The sequence below is a fragment of the Carcharhinus amblyrhynchos genome, chromosome 7 (genome assembly GCF_965287045.1).
Source record: "Carcharhinus amblyrhynchos chromosome 7, sCarAmb.v2.hapA, whole genome shotgun sequence".
NCBI classification, from domain to species: Eukaryota; Metazoa; Chordata; class Chondrichthyes; order Carcharhiniformes; family Carcharhinidae; genus Carcharhinus; species Carcharhinus amblyrhynchos.
Window position 1 is genome coordinate 104,922,493 of NC_137330.1, and position 15,435 is coordinate 104,937,927.

Sequence of the window (15,435 nt, forward strand, 5' to 3'; positions counted from 1 at the left end):
GAAGAGAACTGTTTTTATCCATTCATAGGATGTGAACTTCGCTGGTAAGGCCAGCATTTATTGCCCGCAGCTAAATTGTCCTTCAGAAGGTGGTGATGAGCAACCTTTTTGAACTACTGTAGTGTAGTACACCCAGAGAGCACTTAGGGAGAGAATTCCAGGATTTTGATCCAATGATGGTGAAGGATGATGTGTAACTTGGCAATTGTTGGAAAACTTTTCACTGCTTGAAATCATACCTAGCACGAAGGATGCATAGAACATCAGCAGTGGTGTTCTGGGAATGGGCAGGGAAGTGGAGTTGAAGCCCTAGATTAGCCATAATCATATTGAATGGCAGTGGATCAGGTTCCAAAGGATCTGATGATTTATTCTTATTTTGTGTGTTCTCATGCTTCCTGATGGATCATCCATTCAACACTACTAGTTGAAGATGATTGCTAATACTTAACATTGTCTTTTGCATTGACTCTGCAATCAATTAGTTTGATGACTTTGGTGGAGCCTCCTTCTCAGGCTGTTCACTATCCATGATTGGTTCTAGCAGTACTGTGGAGCTTTTGTTAAAGGATTGATTGGATACTGCTGAGTGTTGTAGTGTCACCAGATTGGCTACTCATTTTAAGGTATGCCAGGTGTTCCTCCTGGTATGTTCTCCTACACTCCTTATTGAACCATGGTTGGTCGCCTGGCTTACTGGTAATGATAGAGTGAAGAAAATATTGAATCATGAGACTACAGATTGAATGCAATTTATTGGCTGCTGATGATCCGTAGTGCTTCATGGATGCCCAGTTTTAAGTTAGATCGGTCTGAATCTATTCTATTTAGCATAACAGCGGTTCCGCACAATATGATGGAGGATATCTTCACCATGAAGGTTGGACTTTGCCTCTATAATTGTGCATTGATCATGTATTTTATTATATAATGGACAGAAATGTCTGCAACAGGTAGACTGGTGTGGGTGAAATCATCAAGGATTTTTACCCTTGGCCCTCTCGCCACCTGTTGTAGATATGTCCTTCAGGAAGTAGCCAGCTCGGTTAATGTTACCAAGTCTTGGTGATGAACATTGAAGTTCACCATCTAGAGTACATTCTGTGCCCTTGCTACCCTCAGTGCTTCTTCCAAATAGTGCTGAACATGAAGTACTGTTTCAGTTGTGATAATCAGCTGGAGGTTTCCTTGCTTGTGTTTTTTCAATGCCATAAAACTTTAAATTCTGGAGTTGATGTTGAGGACTTCCATGGTCAATGGCAGCTGTTCCTCCCAGTTTTATTCTTATTTAGTTTTTCTGCACCAGTTGGATACAAGTGGCTTGCTGGGCAATTTCAGAGGGTGGTTGAGAGTCACCACATGGGTGTGCCTGAGGTCATATGTCAGGCCAGACCAAATAAAGGCCACAAACCTCCTCCCACAAAGTCTATCAGTGAACCAGATGGCTCTTACAATCCAGTAGTTTCATGATAATTATTATCAAGACCCCTTTTTATTACAGTTTTGTTAACTAATTGAATTCCTGCTGTTGCTGTGTTGGAATTTGAACGTATGACACTGGCTATTCGCAGTAAAAAGTCTGACAACACCAGGTTTTAGTCCAACCGATTTATTTGATAGTAAACGCACAAGCTTTCGAGGTTTCCCTCTTCGTCAGGTGAATGGAAAGTTCTGGCCTCAGACAGAGCATATAAAGCACAGACAGTTTAGAGATTACTGATCGGTTGGATCAATCGGTTGGACTAAAACCTGATGTTGTCAGACTTTTTACTGTGTTTACCCCGGTCCAACGCCGGCACATCCACATCATGACTGGCTATTCGTCCAGTAACATTATCACAATGCTACTGCTACCGTTCCCATGAAATGAAACCAAAGTAACAGCAATTTTACAAAGCATGTTCCCAAATAAACTCTTACATTGTGTCCCACACTGTCCATGAAATTACTTTCCTGGCTGAAGGGACAAGGTACCACTTGACCAGAAGCAATTACTTCTTACAGTGAGGTCACTTCTGCCCTCATTACATGTCAGCATCTATTGATATACTTCCTGCAACAAATAAGATTAACTCAGCTGAACTGGGAGTAATATTCCCATTTTGTGAAAAAAACTGCGTATGTGTTTCTGCCAGCTGTAGATATTTTTATTTGTCTGTCACTCACAGATGACTTCGCTTGTGAAATAAAAAGTCCTGTTTCAAAGGTGCGTGTGATTTATTGTCGGTGTACTGCAGGTTACCATCCGAGGCAGTGTTGATATTCTGCCTTTTGTGCTGTGGTTATCAAAACGTACGAACGTTCAGAAATTACATGTACGTAGGCCTAGTGCAGACAAAATTACATTACGGAATAAATCTATCAAGTTGTTGACGAATTTATTTCTGGTGTGTACTATCTCAAATCAGTTTCTTTGTTCTTAATTACATTACCCTCCCTAGCTGGCTATTAAATGACGTATACTTATGGATCTTCTAACAATGGACAGAATGATCAATTATAAGAACATAAGAAATAGGAGCAGGACTAGGCCATCTAGCCCTTCGAGCCTGCCCCACCATTCAATAAGATCATGGCTGATTTGTCGTGGCTCAGTTCCACATTCCCGCCCTCTCCCCATAACCCTTAATCCCCTCTCTTATCGAAAACCCATCAACCCGCGTCTTAAAAATATTTAGCGAGGTAGCCTCCACCACTTCAACGGGCAGAGAATTCCAGAGATTCATCACCCTTTGAGTGAAGAAATTCTTCCTCAACTCCGTTCTAAACCGCCCCCCCTTTATCTTGAGGCTGTGCCCCCTTGTCTTACTATCCTTTCTGAGCGGGAAGAGTCTCTCCACCTCTATCCTATCCATCCCATTCATCATCTTATATGTCTCAATGAGATCTCCCCTCATTCTTCTAAACTCTAACGAGTACAAGCCTAGTTTATTCAGCCTCTCCTCATAGCTCAACCCCCTCAACTCCGGCATCAGCCTAGTAAACCTCCTCTGCACTCCCTCCAAGGCCAAAATATCCTTGCGTAAGTACGGCGCCCAAAACTGCACACAGTACTCCAGCTGCGGCCTCACCAATGCCCTATATAGCTGCAGCAAGACCTCCCTATTATGTTCAATCCCCCTCGCTATGAAGGCCAGCATCCCATTCGCCTTCCTGACCACCTGCTGCACCTGCAAGCTGGGTTTTTGCAACTCATGCACAGGTGTTTCCTGCATCATTTATCATTAGTTATTTTCTATTTAGACAATACTGTTACTGGATATTCCAAAAATACTGGTCTTACAGGCATTCAATATTTATTCTCAAATTATACATAAATAGTCTTGTGTAATTCAGTGCCACTTGTGCAAAAATAAAATGCCAATGTAAGACTTTTACTTGGACTAATGGGCTTATTAGCAAGCATTCCCCCTAATGAATAGTGAAGTGATGGGTATTGAATTTCTTATAAGCAACCATTTATGGCTTCTGTGGGGAAAATGGAGGGAAATGTGAGATCCTCAAGGTATCTAGCCTCCTTTGTCACTGTAAACCAGTGGCCCTGCTGACTTTTGTGCACGTGTAATGGCCATCTAAAACTGCTCACAGTTTTAGCAAAGATTGTGGGCACAGTAATTGGTTTCATATCTGCTCTGTTCTGTGTGGTAAGTTTATTTATTAGTGACACAAGTAGGCTTACATTAACACTGCAATGAGGTTACAATGGAAATCCTCTAGTTGCCACACTCTGGTGCCTGTTTGGCTACACCAAGGCAGAATTTAGTATGGCCAATGCACCTAACCAGCGCATCTTTCAGAAACTGAAGCACCTGAAGAAAACCCACTTAGACATGGAGCGAATGTGCAGACTCCACGCATAGTGACCCAAGCCGGGAATCAAACCAGGTCCCTGGAGCTGTGAGGCAGCAGTGCTAACCACTGTGCTTTAATATTGATATCTTTTACTACTTCCCCTTTTCAATATTCATTTTGCTTACTCCGTTTTTGTTTTTCATACCTTTTCCATACCATTTTGTGTAATTTTTGAAGATCAGTGACTATATCTGCAAAATATTATTGAGTGCAAAATGTGACCTTCTTTGATTATTTGTCCTGGACTATTTAAGTTTGATAGTCCATGGCTCAGATGTTATGCATCTCCACCACATACATTCGCATTTGCAAGACTTGTGTTGACTTTCTCTCTCACCCTTGGCCTTTTGTCATAATTTGGACTTACTCAGCACCACCATGTGGGACAAATTAAAAATTGCAATGTTGAATGCTACTTTGAAACTTACTTCTTGCTGAATCCAGTGTTATACAAAGTACAACAAAAGTAAAATGAATACATCTGCCGGTTTTCCCTTTTGAGAAAGATTCTCTTGTATGCTTTGGAAAGAAAGTGGTACTACTTATAATTTTTTAAGTTGGCACATTCTGCAACTCCAAACTATACTTGAACCAGTGTTCCCTCTGAGCTGCACAACTGTCTGTTGCAACCCAAAGGTTTCCATCCTGCCACATACAAGTTAGTTCTTTAACTTCCTGTATGTGCGCAAAAAGAAATTAAAAGTTGCATGTGGGGGGTATATTGACCTCGGCATAAACTCAAATTCAACAACTTCAACAGAAATCATAGAAACATACAGCACAAAAGACCATTTGGCCCATTGTCCCTGTTCTGGCTCTTTGAAAGAGCAAATGTACTTACTGATACACTGTTGCTTTTTGACTGTAACCCTGTTAGTTTCTCATCCTTGAGTCCTGCCCAATTTTCTTGTTAAAATTATTTTTTTGGAATCAGCTTCCATCGTTTATTTTCAAATAGAGCTTTCCAGATCCTGAAAACTCTCTTCAGCTAACCCACCTTGATCTTTTACCATTGATTTTACATCTATAACCTCTGGGTATTGACCCACTCATGAGAAAGAATAGTTTGTCTCTTTCAATGAAAGCCCCCCAAAAATAAGCAGGTTTATATTGTGTGGAATATTAAACATTTGAATACTGATCCAGCTTGCCCAACTGTGGTTTTAATGGAGCCAGGACAAGCAACCAATCTCGCTACATCAGGCAGGTTGTCAACTTAAAAAAAATGAGACTGAGCACCTCATGCTTATTCACCATTTTAAATTTAATTTTGGAAAGTTTTCTGGACCTGCAAACCTGCCAGTTGAAGTGAGATGAAAACTGCTGAATCATGCAGAGAGTGGTAGGTACCTGGAACATGCTGCCAGAGGAAGTGATGGAAGCATGCACATTGGCAACATTTAAGAGGCATCTGGACGGGTACATGAATAGGGAGGGAATCAAGCGATACAGACTAAGGGCAGAAGGTTTTTTAATTTAGTTAGGGCATCGTGATCAGCTTTTTCACTTGTCAGTTGGATTGTCTTCGGGTTCTATGACATCAGACTAGCCCCAAACCCCCAATTCCCTCCCCACTTTTGACTTAATATATCTTTTAATCCTGAAGTCTACAACTATCGTCATCACTGTCTACCACTGTGCCGAGTTTATGGCTCCTTAGGGGAAAATTCCAAGATAAAAGTTTACGCCACAATTGTCCAGAAGTGCTAACTTCCCCTGGACAATTGCGCTGTGCTGGGAACTATCCGATAAAGTGATTTGAATTTCTAACTTTGGATGATTCAGTCATTGTTACACTAATAGTTACTTATCTGGACACACAACTTTACCCTGGCATGTCAATTTCACTGGGCTCTTCAAATCTACCTGCTTTCACCAGCCAGTCCAGGAAAAAAGGGGCCACAGCCTGCCTGAGTTTGCTGGTGTTGCATTGTGCTGTGGCTTTTGGGGACTCTTTCAAATGCAGGTTCCAAGCAGCTCCAGCCAGCAGAGGTTTGAATAAAATTACTCAGAATAGCTGGGTAAGCTTTAAATTCTTGTAATTTCAGTGGGACAGGTCTTGCACAATTGAGTGGAAGTTATGGTCCAATATCATCTGCGATATCAGGTGTAGGTCATTTTAAAAAATTAATAATAGATCCAAAACTGACATTTGGGGAGAACCACTGCAAACCACCTCCCAATTTAAATCTGTGGATGCTTTACTCCTTTCGAACGAATGTGCACATTGCTCTGTTACCCTGCAATTGCCTTTTCCAATGTACCTTTGCTAGGTCCCATTTTAAATTACTGAAATTAGCTTGTCTCTAACAGAATATCTTTAATATTTTCTGGTCTGTTTTTCATAATTACTGTAAACTGAATTATGTTGTGGTTGTCATTAGCTAAATGACCATAAGCTGTACTGTACGTGCTTCTCCTATTTCATTTTCTACAGCCAGATCCAACACTCCTTTTCTTAGTGGACTGGTGTATGTTGATTGATGAAGTTCTCCTGCACACATATCAGAAACTCCTCTCCTTCCTAACCCTTATGACTGTTCTTTCCAGTCCATATTAGGACAATTAAACTTTTTGAATATTACTACTTTATTGTTGGTACATACCTTTGAAATACGCTGACAGATTTCCTCTATCTCATCATTGTTTGGAGCTTTACTTAAAAACAAAACTCCCAGCTCCGTACTGTCTTTCCTTTACACTTTTAGAACTGTAAATTGTCCTAATCTATATTGCTGCACCCACTCTACTTTCCACCCCACGCCCATCATTCCTGATCTTGTTTGAACCATATCTTTGTTAGTGCAATAATAATGCCATATAGCAACTTTTGCCGGCAGCTCAGCAACATTACTAGTTATGCAAGGACATTGACAAATGCACAAGTGAACAGCGCTTTCCTTTTGTTATTTTCTTCAATTTAGTCCCTGCAGTTATTTGGACGTTTTTAATTTTACTGCCGTTTATATCTCTCTGCTTTTTTTCTGATTTCCCCCTCCCCCAGAGAAAATCAGTTTAAACCATTCCCAATACTACTAGTTGACCTCTCAGCAAGAACATTGCTCTGTTCAGGTGCAGCCTGCTAATTTGTACAGTCATATCTTTCCTTAATTCCTTAAGAATATTTCACTCTTCCTCTTTTGCACTACTTATCCAGCCATGTATTCATTTGCATCATTTTGCTGCTTCTATATGCACTAGCACGTGGCACTTGGATTAATGCTGAAATTATTGTTTTTTGAAGTCCTTTTTTTAAAAAAAAATCCTAGCCTCTGCTTTAAGTATCATTTTCTACCTATATCACTGATTGGAACATGGACCATGACTTCTGGCTGTTCCTCTTCCATTTGCAACTGTATTCCACGTGCTGAGTAATATTCTTTACCCTGGCATCTGAGAAATGCATAAAAGTTACAGCCATTTGTCCCAACAGTATTGGTGTTTACCCTCCATGTGCCCCTAATCCTATTTACCACCATGTTCCCATTTTTTTTAATGCTTATTCCTTAATAATCTCTCCAATCTGATCTTCAGTGTTACAGTTTTTGCTTCAACTACTAATCCTAGAAGTGAATTCCACATTCTCACAACCCTCCCTGTAAAGAAATCTCTCCTGCCCTTTGCATAATTCTCAAAACCTTTTATCACGGCTCTTCATTTCTGATTCCTCCACCACTGAATCCAATCGGCTTCCATCTATCCCATCGCATACTTTCACAAGTTTAAATATTTCTAATGTATCATGTTGCTCCAATGAAGAAAGACCCCAGTATTTCAAGTTTTTGTTCTTTTGTACTTTCTCACAACAGTGAATCCAAATTGTGTCTTAATATCTGTGGAGCCCAGTATGGCGCACAATATTCTGACTGCAGTCATATTAATGTTTAATGTAGATTCATCATTATCTCTTAATATTTATAATATTCTGTTTTTCCTGGGATAACATTGAATTCCATGAACTATCTAAAAGACTTTACCAACCTGTGGTCCTGTCTTTAATGTTCGGTGATCATGGGGAGGAGGGGGGAGTGGGGAGGAAGGGTGAGAGGGAGGAGGGGGGAGTGGGGAGGAAGGGTGAGAGGAAGGAGGGGGGAGTGGGGAGGAAGGGTGAGAGGAAGGAGGGGGGAGTGGGGAGGAAGGGTGAGAGGAAGGAGGGGGGAGTGGGGAGGAAGGGTGAGAGGAAGGAGGGGGGAGTGGGGAGGAAGGGTGAGAGGAAGGAGGGGGGAGTGGGGAGGAAGGGTGAGAGGAAGGAGGGGGGAGTGGGGAGGAAGGGTGAGAGGAAGGAGGGGGGAGTGGGGAGGAAGGGTGAGAGGAAGGAGGGGGGAGTGGGGAGGAAGGGTGAGAGGAAGGAGGGGGGAGTGGGGAGGAAGGGTGAGAGGAAGGAGGGGGGAGTGGGGAGGAAGGGTGAGAGGAAGGAGGGGGGAGTGGGGAGGAAGGGTGAGAGGAAGGAGGGGGGACTGGGGAGGAAGGGTGAGAGGAAGGAGGGGGGAGTGGGGAGGAAGGGTGAGAGGAAGGAGGGGGGAGTGGGGAGGAAGGGTGAGAGGAAGGAGGGGGGAGTGGGGAGGAAGGGTGAGAGGAAGGAGGGGGGAGTGGGGAGGAAGGGTGAGAGGAAGGAGGGGGGAGTGGGGAGGAAGGGTGAGAGGAAGGAGGGGGGAGTGGGGAGGAAGGGTGAGAGGAAGGAGGGGGGAGTGGGGAGGAAGGGTGAGAGGAAGGAGGGGGGAGTGGGGAGGAAGGGTGAGAGGAAGGAGGGGGGAGTGGGGAGGAAGGGTGAGAGGAAGGAGGGGGGAGTGGGGAGGAAGGGTGAGAGGAAGGAGGGGGGAGTGGGGAGGAAGGGTGAGAGGAAGGAGGGGGGAGTGGGGAGGAAGGGTGAGAGGAAGGAGGGGGGAGTGGGGAGGAAGGGTGAGAGGAAGGAGGGGGGAGTGGGGAGGAAGGGTGAGAGGAAGGAGGGGGAGTGGGGAGGAAGGGTGAGAGGAAGGAGGGGGGAGTGGGGAGGAAGGGTGAGAGGAAGGAGGGGGGAGTGGGGAGGAAGGGTGAGAGGAAGGAGGGGGGAGTGGGGAGGAAGGGTGAGAGGAAGGAGGGGGGAGTGGGGAGGAAGGGTGAGAGGAAGGAGGGGGGAGTGGGGAGGAAGGGTGAGAGGAAGGAGGGGGGAGTGGGGAGAAGGGTGAGAGGAAGGAGGGGGGGAAGGGTAGGGGGGGAGTGGGGAGGAAGGGTGGAGGAAGGAGGGGGGAGTGGGGAGGAAGGGTGAGAGGAAGGAGGGGGGGTGGGGAGGAAGGGGGGGGAGTGGGGAGGAAGGAGGGGGGAGTGGGGAGGAAGGAGGGGGGAGTGGGGAGGAAGGAGGGGGGAGGACGGGTGAGAGGAAGGAGGGGGGAGTGGGGAGGAAGGAGGGGGGGAGGACGGGTGAGAGGAAGGAGGGGGGAGTGGGGAGGAAGGGTGAGAGGAAGGAGGGGGGGAGTGGGGAGGAAGGGTGAGAGGAAGGACGGGGGGTAGTGGGGAGGAAGGACGGGGGGTAGTGGGGAGGAAGGACGGGGGTAGTGGGGAGGAAGGACGGGGGGAGTGGGGAGGAAGGACGGGGGGGGAGACCCAAAGGCCTCAGCCTCTCAATCTGCGCAACAGGTTTGAGGTTCTTGCTCCCAGTGTGGACAAGATTGAGGGCTGTAAGGTTAATGAGCAAACTACCCGTGGTACAGTGGTGCAGACACAGGACAAAGGGGAAGAAGTAAAGAGGAATGTAGTGGTAATTGGGGATAGTGTAGTTGGGGGTATAGACACTGTCTTTTTGTCACAATGGTAAAGAATACAGAAGGGTGTGCAGTTTTGGTCGCCGCACTTGCGCAAGGATATTTTGGCCTTGGAGGGAGTGCAGAGGAGGTTCACTAGGCTGATACTGGAGATGAGGGGGTTAGACTATGAAGAGAGACTAAATAGACTGGGTCTGTACTCGTTGGAGTTTAGAAGGATGAGGGGGGATCTTATAGAGATGTATAAGATAATGAAAGGGATGGATAGGGTAGAGGTAGAGAGATTCTTCCCGCTCAGAAAGGACAGCAGGACTAGAGGGCACAGCCTCAAGATAAGGGGGGGGAGCAGTTTAGAATGGAGTGGAGGAGGAACCTCTTCACTGAAAGGGTGGTGAGTCTCTGGAATTCTCTGCCCGTTGAAGTGGTGGAGGCTACCTCACTAAATATATTTAAGTCACGGGTAGATAGGTTTTTGACAGTCAAGGGAATTAAGGGTTATGGGGAGAAAGCGGAACTGATCCACTTCAGATCAGCCATGATCTTATTGAATGGCGGGGCAGGCTCGATGGCCTACTCCTGCTCCTATTTCTTATGTCCTCCCATTTTCAGGGTATATTTACTGACTGTTTCACCATAGTGAAACTCCAGAGTTCACATTTTTGGGCAAGTGCTTCTGCAGTATGTTGATAATGCTGTGATTTGTTGACATTTGTGTCTTTGTCCCCTTTAATTCTCTCTTTTCCTGATGAGTGTTTTTATTGTGCACCCGGCATACTATATAATATTTTGCCCAATTATATGTGAGCCTTAATGATTGTAGGCAATTTGACTGCAGGAGCACCACCTTGTTCTTGCTATCACAAGAACACAAGAAATAGAAGGAGGAGTAAGCCACCAACTATTCAATTTGACCATGGCTGATTCATGCTGGCTTCAGCTCCTTTCTGTGCCATTTCCTCATAGTCCTCTATTCCTTGATCTATCAAATATTTATCTACCTCCATTTTGAATACTTCTAATAATCCAGCCATTACCACCCTTTGAGGCAAAGAATTCCAGAGATTCACCATCCACTACCAGAAGAAATTTCTACACTCCTCAGTTTTAATTGACCAACCTTTTATCTTGTAACTATGTCCTCTTGTTCAAGACTTTCACTATCTACACTGGTAAGCCCCTTCAGAGTCTTGTATGTATGAATAAGGTCACCCCCTCACTCTTCTAAACTCCAAGAAATACAGACCCAGACAATTCTAATCTATCTTTTTAGGACAACTCGGTCATCCCAGGGATTAGCCTGGTGAATCCCCTTTGGATGGCCCTCTATCTCCTTTTTCAAGTGAGTTCATTCCTGCTGAGCTCAATTAATGACTGTGAATTAGGTTTGGACAAGATCTTTCTGATTTCTTTGCCTCAGTTAGGAACTGAATAAGTGACAATACATCTTAGAGCTTTTCTGGCATTCAACACTTCAAACTTTCTTGTAACTAATCTTGGCAAAGCAACATTGTACAGCATTAAATAATGCGACATTGCTCTAAATCAGAGAAAGGAGACAAGATTGTCCTTTAACCCATGTGTCAGAAACTTCCCATTAAAAAATAGTCTATTTTCACTCTTAAGTTGAGATGTTTGTGTTTGACTATTGTTCAGTTCCTCTTTGCATTTTCTTTGCCAGGCTCCAGCTGTAGCCTAGAATCCTGTGTTTCTGTTGACATGTTAAAAGGCTGGTTGTTATACATTGGTTACACTAGCTAGATTGTGTTGTTCCCCTGTAAATAGGGCATTGAAGCTCAGCTGTTTTCTGGTCCAGTTCATTGGAACAGACTGGTACAGAAAGCATGATGCACATCTAAATGCCCCCGAGACAAGTTAAAGTATTGATTTTTTTTTTCATTTTTGAAGTATTGAGTGTCCTTGATTCACTGCAATGATTTCCATCCCCATATTTTAGCAATCTGCAAAGCAAAACAGTCTACTTACTGCTTTGCAATTTTACACATCTGTTAAAAATTATGTGGTTCAAATTAATTTCCCTGCTTGGAACTCGGTTTGTGGATTGCTTCACACTTATTTCTATACAGAATTCTGATGAAAGCTCTTGCCCTGAAACATTAACTCTGTTTCTCTCCACAAATACTGCTAAACTTCTTGAATATTTCCATCAGTCTCTGTTTTTATTTCAGGTTTTCCTTGGAGTGTAGATCATTTCTGAGGTAGAGGTGCGTGTGTATGTGTGTTGTGAATTTCGACTTGCTGGTAATTGGACTGAAATTGCCAACCCAGAACTTTGAGGAGAAGACCTACATCCAATTTTCCTGAGCTCCATTTCAACCTAGTTCCAGAAACTTCCGATCTGGCCCGCAGCTGGGTTCCTCCGGTGCTGCTGCAGTGAAAGGAGTTTTAGCTGAGCACCAAATTCTCCATTCTTGCTGGCAGTGAGGGCAGGGCAAACAAAATCTGAGAATCCCACCCTAGGTCACTGAAATTCCCTAATTTCTATTAAATCCGCTGGAAGAAATGAGCATCCTACTGGCCAGGAGATGAAGTTTGACCAATGGTTAGGATGAGTGACAAATAATACAAAAGACTTAACAGTTACAAGGGGCATTTAGTGCATTAGGCTCATTCTGTCATTTAGAACCAGGTTTGCTTTTTACTTTATTCTTTGTACCTGACCTTTACTTCTTGCTTGATCAAAAATTCTATCCATTTTTGAATGCATCAGTAAAGTTAATATGTCCTGAATTAGCTGCCAATCTATTTTGCATGTCAATTAAATTCTATCCATACTCATAAAATCCAAAATTGGGGTAAAATTAATGAACATATGAACTTGCTGGATTGGCTTGTGCATAAGATTTTGAGTAAGTGCCAAATTGTAGCTAAAGGGGTTGCAGACGAGGTACTATATGTGGACTTTGAAAGAATTCGTTAAGGTGCCTCATTAAAGACATTTACCAGAAATTCATGAATTATGATAAAGGTATATAGCTGTATTATAGAATGTACAATGCGGAAGGAGGCCATTTGGCCCATTGAGCCTGCACCAACAACAAGCCCACCCAGGTCGTATCCCCATACACCTAACGTATTTACCCTCCTAGCCTCTGTGGTATTGAGGGTATTCTCAATCTCTCTCTCTCTCCGCCTCCTCTCTCTCTCTCTCTCTCTTTCTCTCCCCCCCCCCCCCCCAAACATCAAGGGCATAGAAACAAAATGCTACGGTTAATAAGGTAGTGTACCGTAAGTCAGAATTTTGAAATCGTGAAGGGTATTTTCTTATGCAGGATGGTGGCATAACAGCACCTCAGTGTCTCAACCAGAATTAAGTTCTGGATGGGAGTGCCTATGGTGGACTTTCTTGTCCCACCGCCAATTGAGGCCCTTAACTGGCCATTTAAGGGCCTCATTCTGCCAATGTTAGCATTAACCCAGCTGTAGTCAGGCCTCTGCCCCATGTGGTCTGCACAACATGTAAAACTGTTTGGCCAGCTGGTCAGCTCTGGTGTGACGTTCCCGTGATTAAAGGCCCTCAGTGCCTGGTCAAGGAACAGGATATCAAGAAGCGGGTGGGGGTCTCGCTGAGTGCTTCCTGCTAACATCTTGTACCTCTTTTGAATACCCAACAAGTAAACAAACTCAAACTAACTTAAGGACAAATTAAAAGGGACAGCCCCCCCAAAAAGGAAGGGGGGCGGCCCAAACAGAAACCAAAGTCCAAAGGAAACTTAAAACATCAAATCAAAATGTGATAGTAAGGGTCTATAACGCACCCCAGCCCCTGCGGTGCCCAGCGGGCACGGAAGGCGTCAACTGCATCCGTGGACACCGCATGCTCCCTCTCCAGGGACACCTGGTGCTGACACCTTTGTAGTTCTTGTCATGAGCTAAACGAGTAAAACCAACTCAAATTAACTTAGGGACAAATTAAAAGGGACAGCCCCCCCCAAAAAGGAAGGGGAGACGGCCCAAACAGAAACCAAAGTCCAAAGGAAACTTAAAACATTAAATCAAAATGTGATTGTAAGGGTCTATAACGCACCCCAGCCCCTGCGGTGCCCAGCGGGCACGGAAGGTGTCAACTGCATCCGTGGACACCGCATGCTCCCTCTCCAGGGACACCTGGTGCTGACACCTTGTATCACTCTCCTAATTCAGCTCTCTTGAGCATTCAAATTTTAAACACTCCACCATTGATAGCCTTCAGCTGTTGAGATCCTAAGCTCAGGAATTCCCTCTTTATATCTCTCTGTCTCTCTCTCTCTCTCTCCTGCTTCAAGACAGCTGTTAAACTTGCAACTTTGACCAAGCCTTTTGGTCATCTGCTCTAACATCTCCTTTAATGACTGTCAAATTTGACTTTATAATCCTTTATTGGAGTGCTTTGGGGCATTTCATTATATTAAAAGTGCTGTATAAATACATGTTGTTCATGATCTGAATATTCATTGCTTTTCTCTCTCTATAAATACTCCTGACTTACTGAGTATTTCCAACATTTTCTGCTTTTATACCCCATTCTTTCATTCGTAAGCCTTACTGGCTGGGCCAACATTTATTACCCATCCTTAATTGCCCTTGTCCAAAGTGGCTTGCTAAGCCATTTGAGAGGACAGATAAGAGTCAACCATATTGCTGTGGATTGGAGTCACATATAGGCCAGACTAGATTAGGATGGCAGACTTCCTTCCCTAAAGGGCAAGGAATGGATGGATTTTACAAAGGTCACCGTGGACTAGCTTACAAATCCAGATTTTGTTTTGGTTCATTTATTTTATTTAAATTCCACCAATGGCCATAATGGGACTTGAACCTGTGCCCCCCAGAAGATTGTCTGAGGTTTTTGGATTACTGATCTAGTGACAGTACCACCATGTCCCCTTTCATTTATCTTGGCATCCTGCAATGATTATAGATAATGTGTTCCCATATGTGTAAGTGAATTTTACTTTTATATTTGCAGCAATTCAGTGGTTGACCAAGGTGAGAATAAGAACTGTTTACAACACTATTCTAGCTAATTTCTTCATTTGGCTTCAAAATCATTATTTCCTCTAATCATATTGGAGCTTGTTTCCCAAGACTTGCTTCATGGCAAATCTGGTGTGATGATCAGCAGCAATGTTTTGAAGCAATTTTTGGCACAAATATTGTCTGACTGGTTCCTTACTTTATTTTTTGGTGTAAATACTTTTCAGTGAATTCTGAAGATGCATGAATGTTGTTTGATGGAATTCAAGTCATTTTTCTGCTTTATAAATCACCTTTTTTAAAACAATTATTTCAAATCTTTTCTTCGAATTTCAGGCTATGCTTTGGATCCGACCGTGGACCACAGTGAAGGGACAGGAGGGGGTGCGTATATTGGTAGCGTGGAAGATGCTGAGAAGAATCAAGGTAAAATACCTTTGTTCAAAAGTACGATCACAAAATATATTTTGATACCAGGCATTTAGTTTGGTTATAGGCTTTGGTTACTAGTATATCAAGAGATGCCCTGTTTATGAAATGGTAACATTTTTATTCCAAAATGTGTGTTCTTATATTTAATTTTATGGAAAAATGAATAATGCTGAGGAATGATGCCCCTTTATATTGATTCATTAATGATTTGCAGGTTTTTATAGTTCTTCCAGCCTGAACTCTTCCCCCACTCCAATTTCCTTCTCCTACCTCCTCTTCTTCAGGCATTGACTCCTTTGCCAGAGTATTGTTCCACATGTGACAATTACTTCCTGGTACTTTGCTTAATTAGCCATCATGCATGTATTTGCCATTACAGTGAGTGTCAGCAGGTTGCCCAGTTGTACAGTCGGTGCTTCTGTCCTCAGCTAGCATTCAC

General features: G+C 43.6%; 1 protein-coding gene across 2 annotated transcripts in view; it reads left to right on the forward strand.

The window, feature by feature from the left end:
• cdc40 (cell division cycle 40 homolog (S. cerevisiae)) overlaps window positions 1-15,435 on the forward strand; it is a 135,848-nt gene that overhangs the window by 35,176 nt on the left and 85,237 nt on the right. For both annotated transcript variants that reach the window (XM_080192903.1, XM_080192904.1), the window contains exon 4: window positions 14,901-14,990. In XM_080192903.1, coding sequence (XP_080049029.1) covers window positions 14,901-14,990 — 90 coding nt within the window. The remainder of the gene's footprint in view (window positions 1-14,900; window positions 14,991-15,435) is intronic.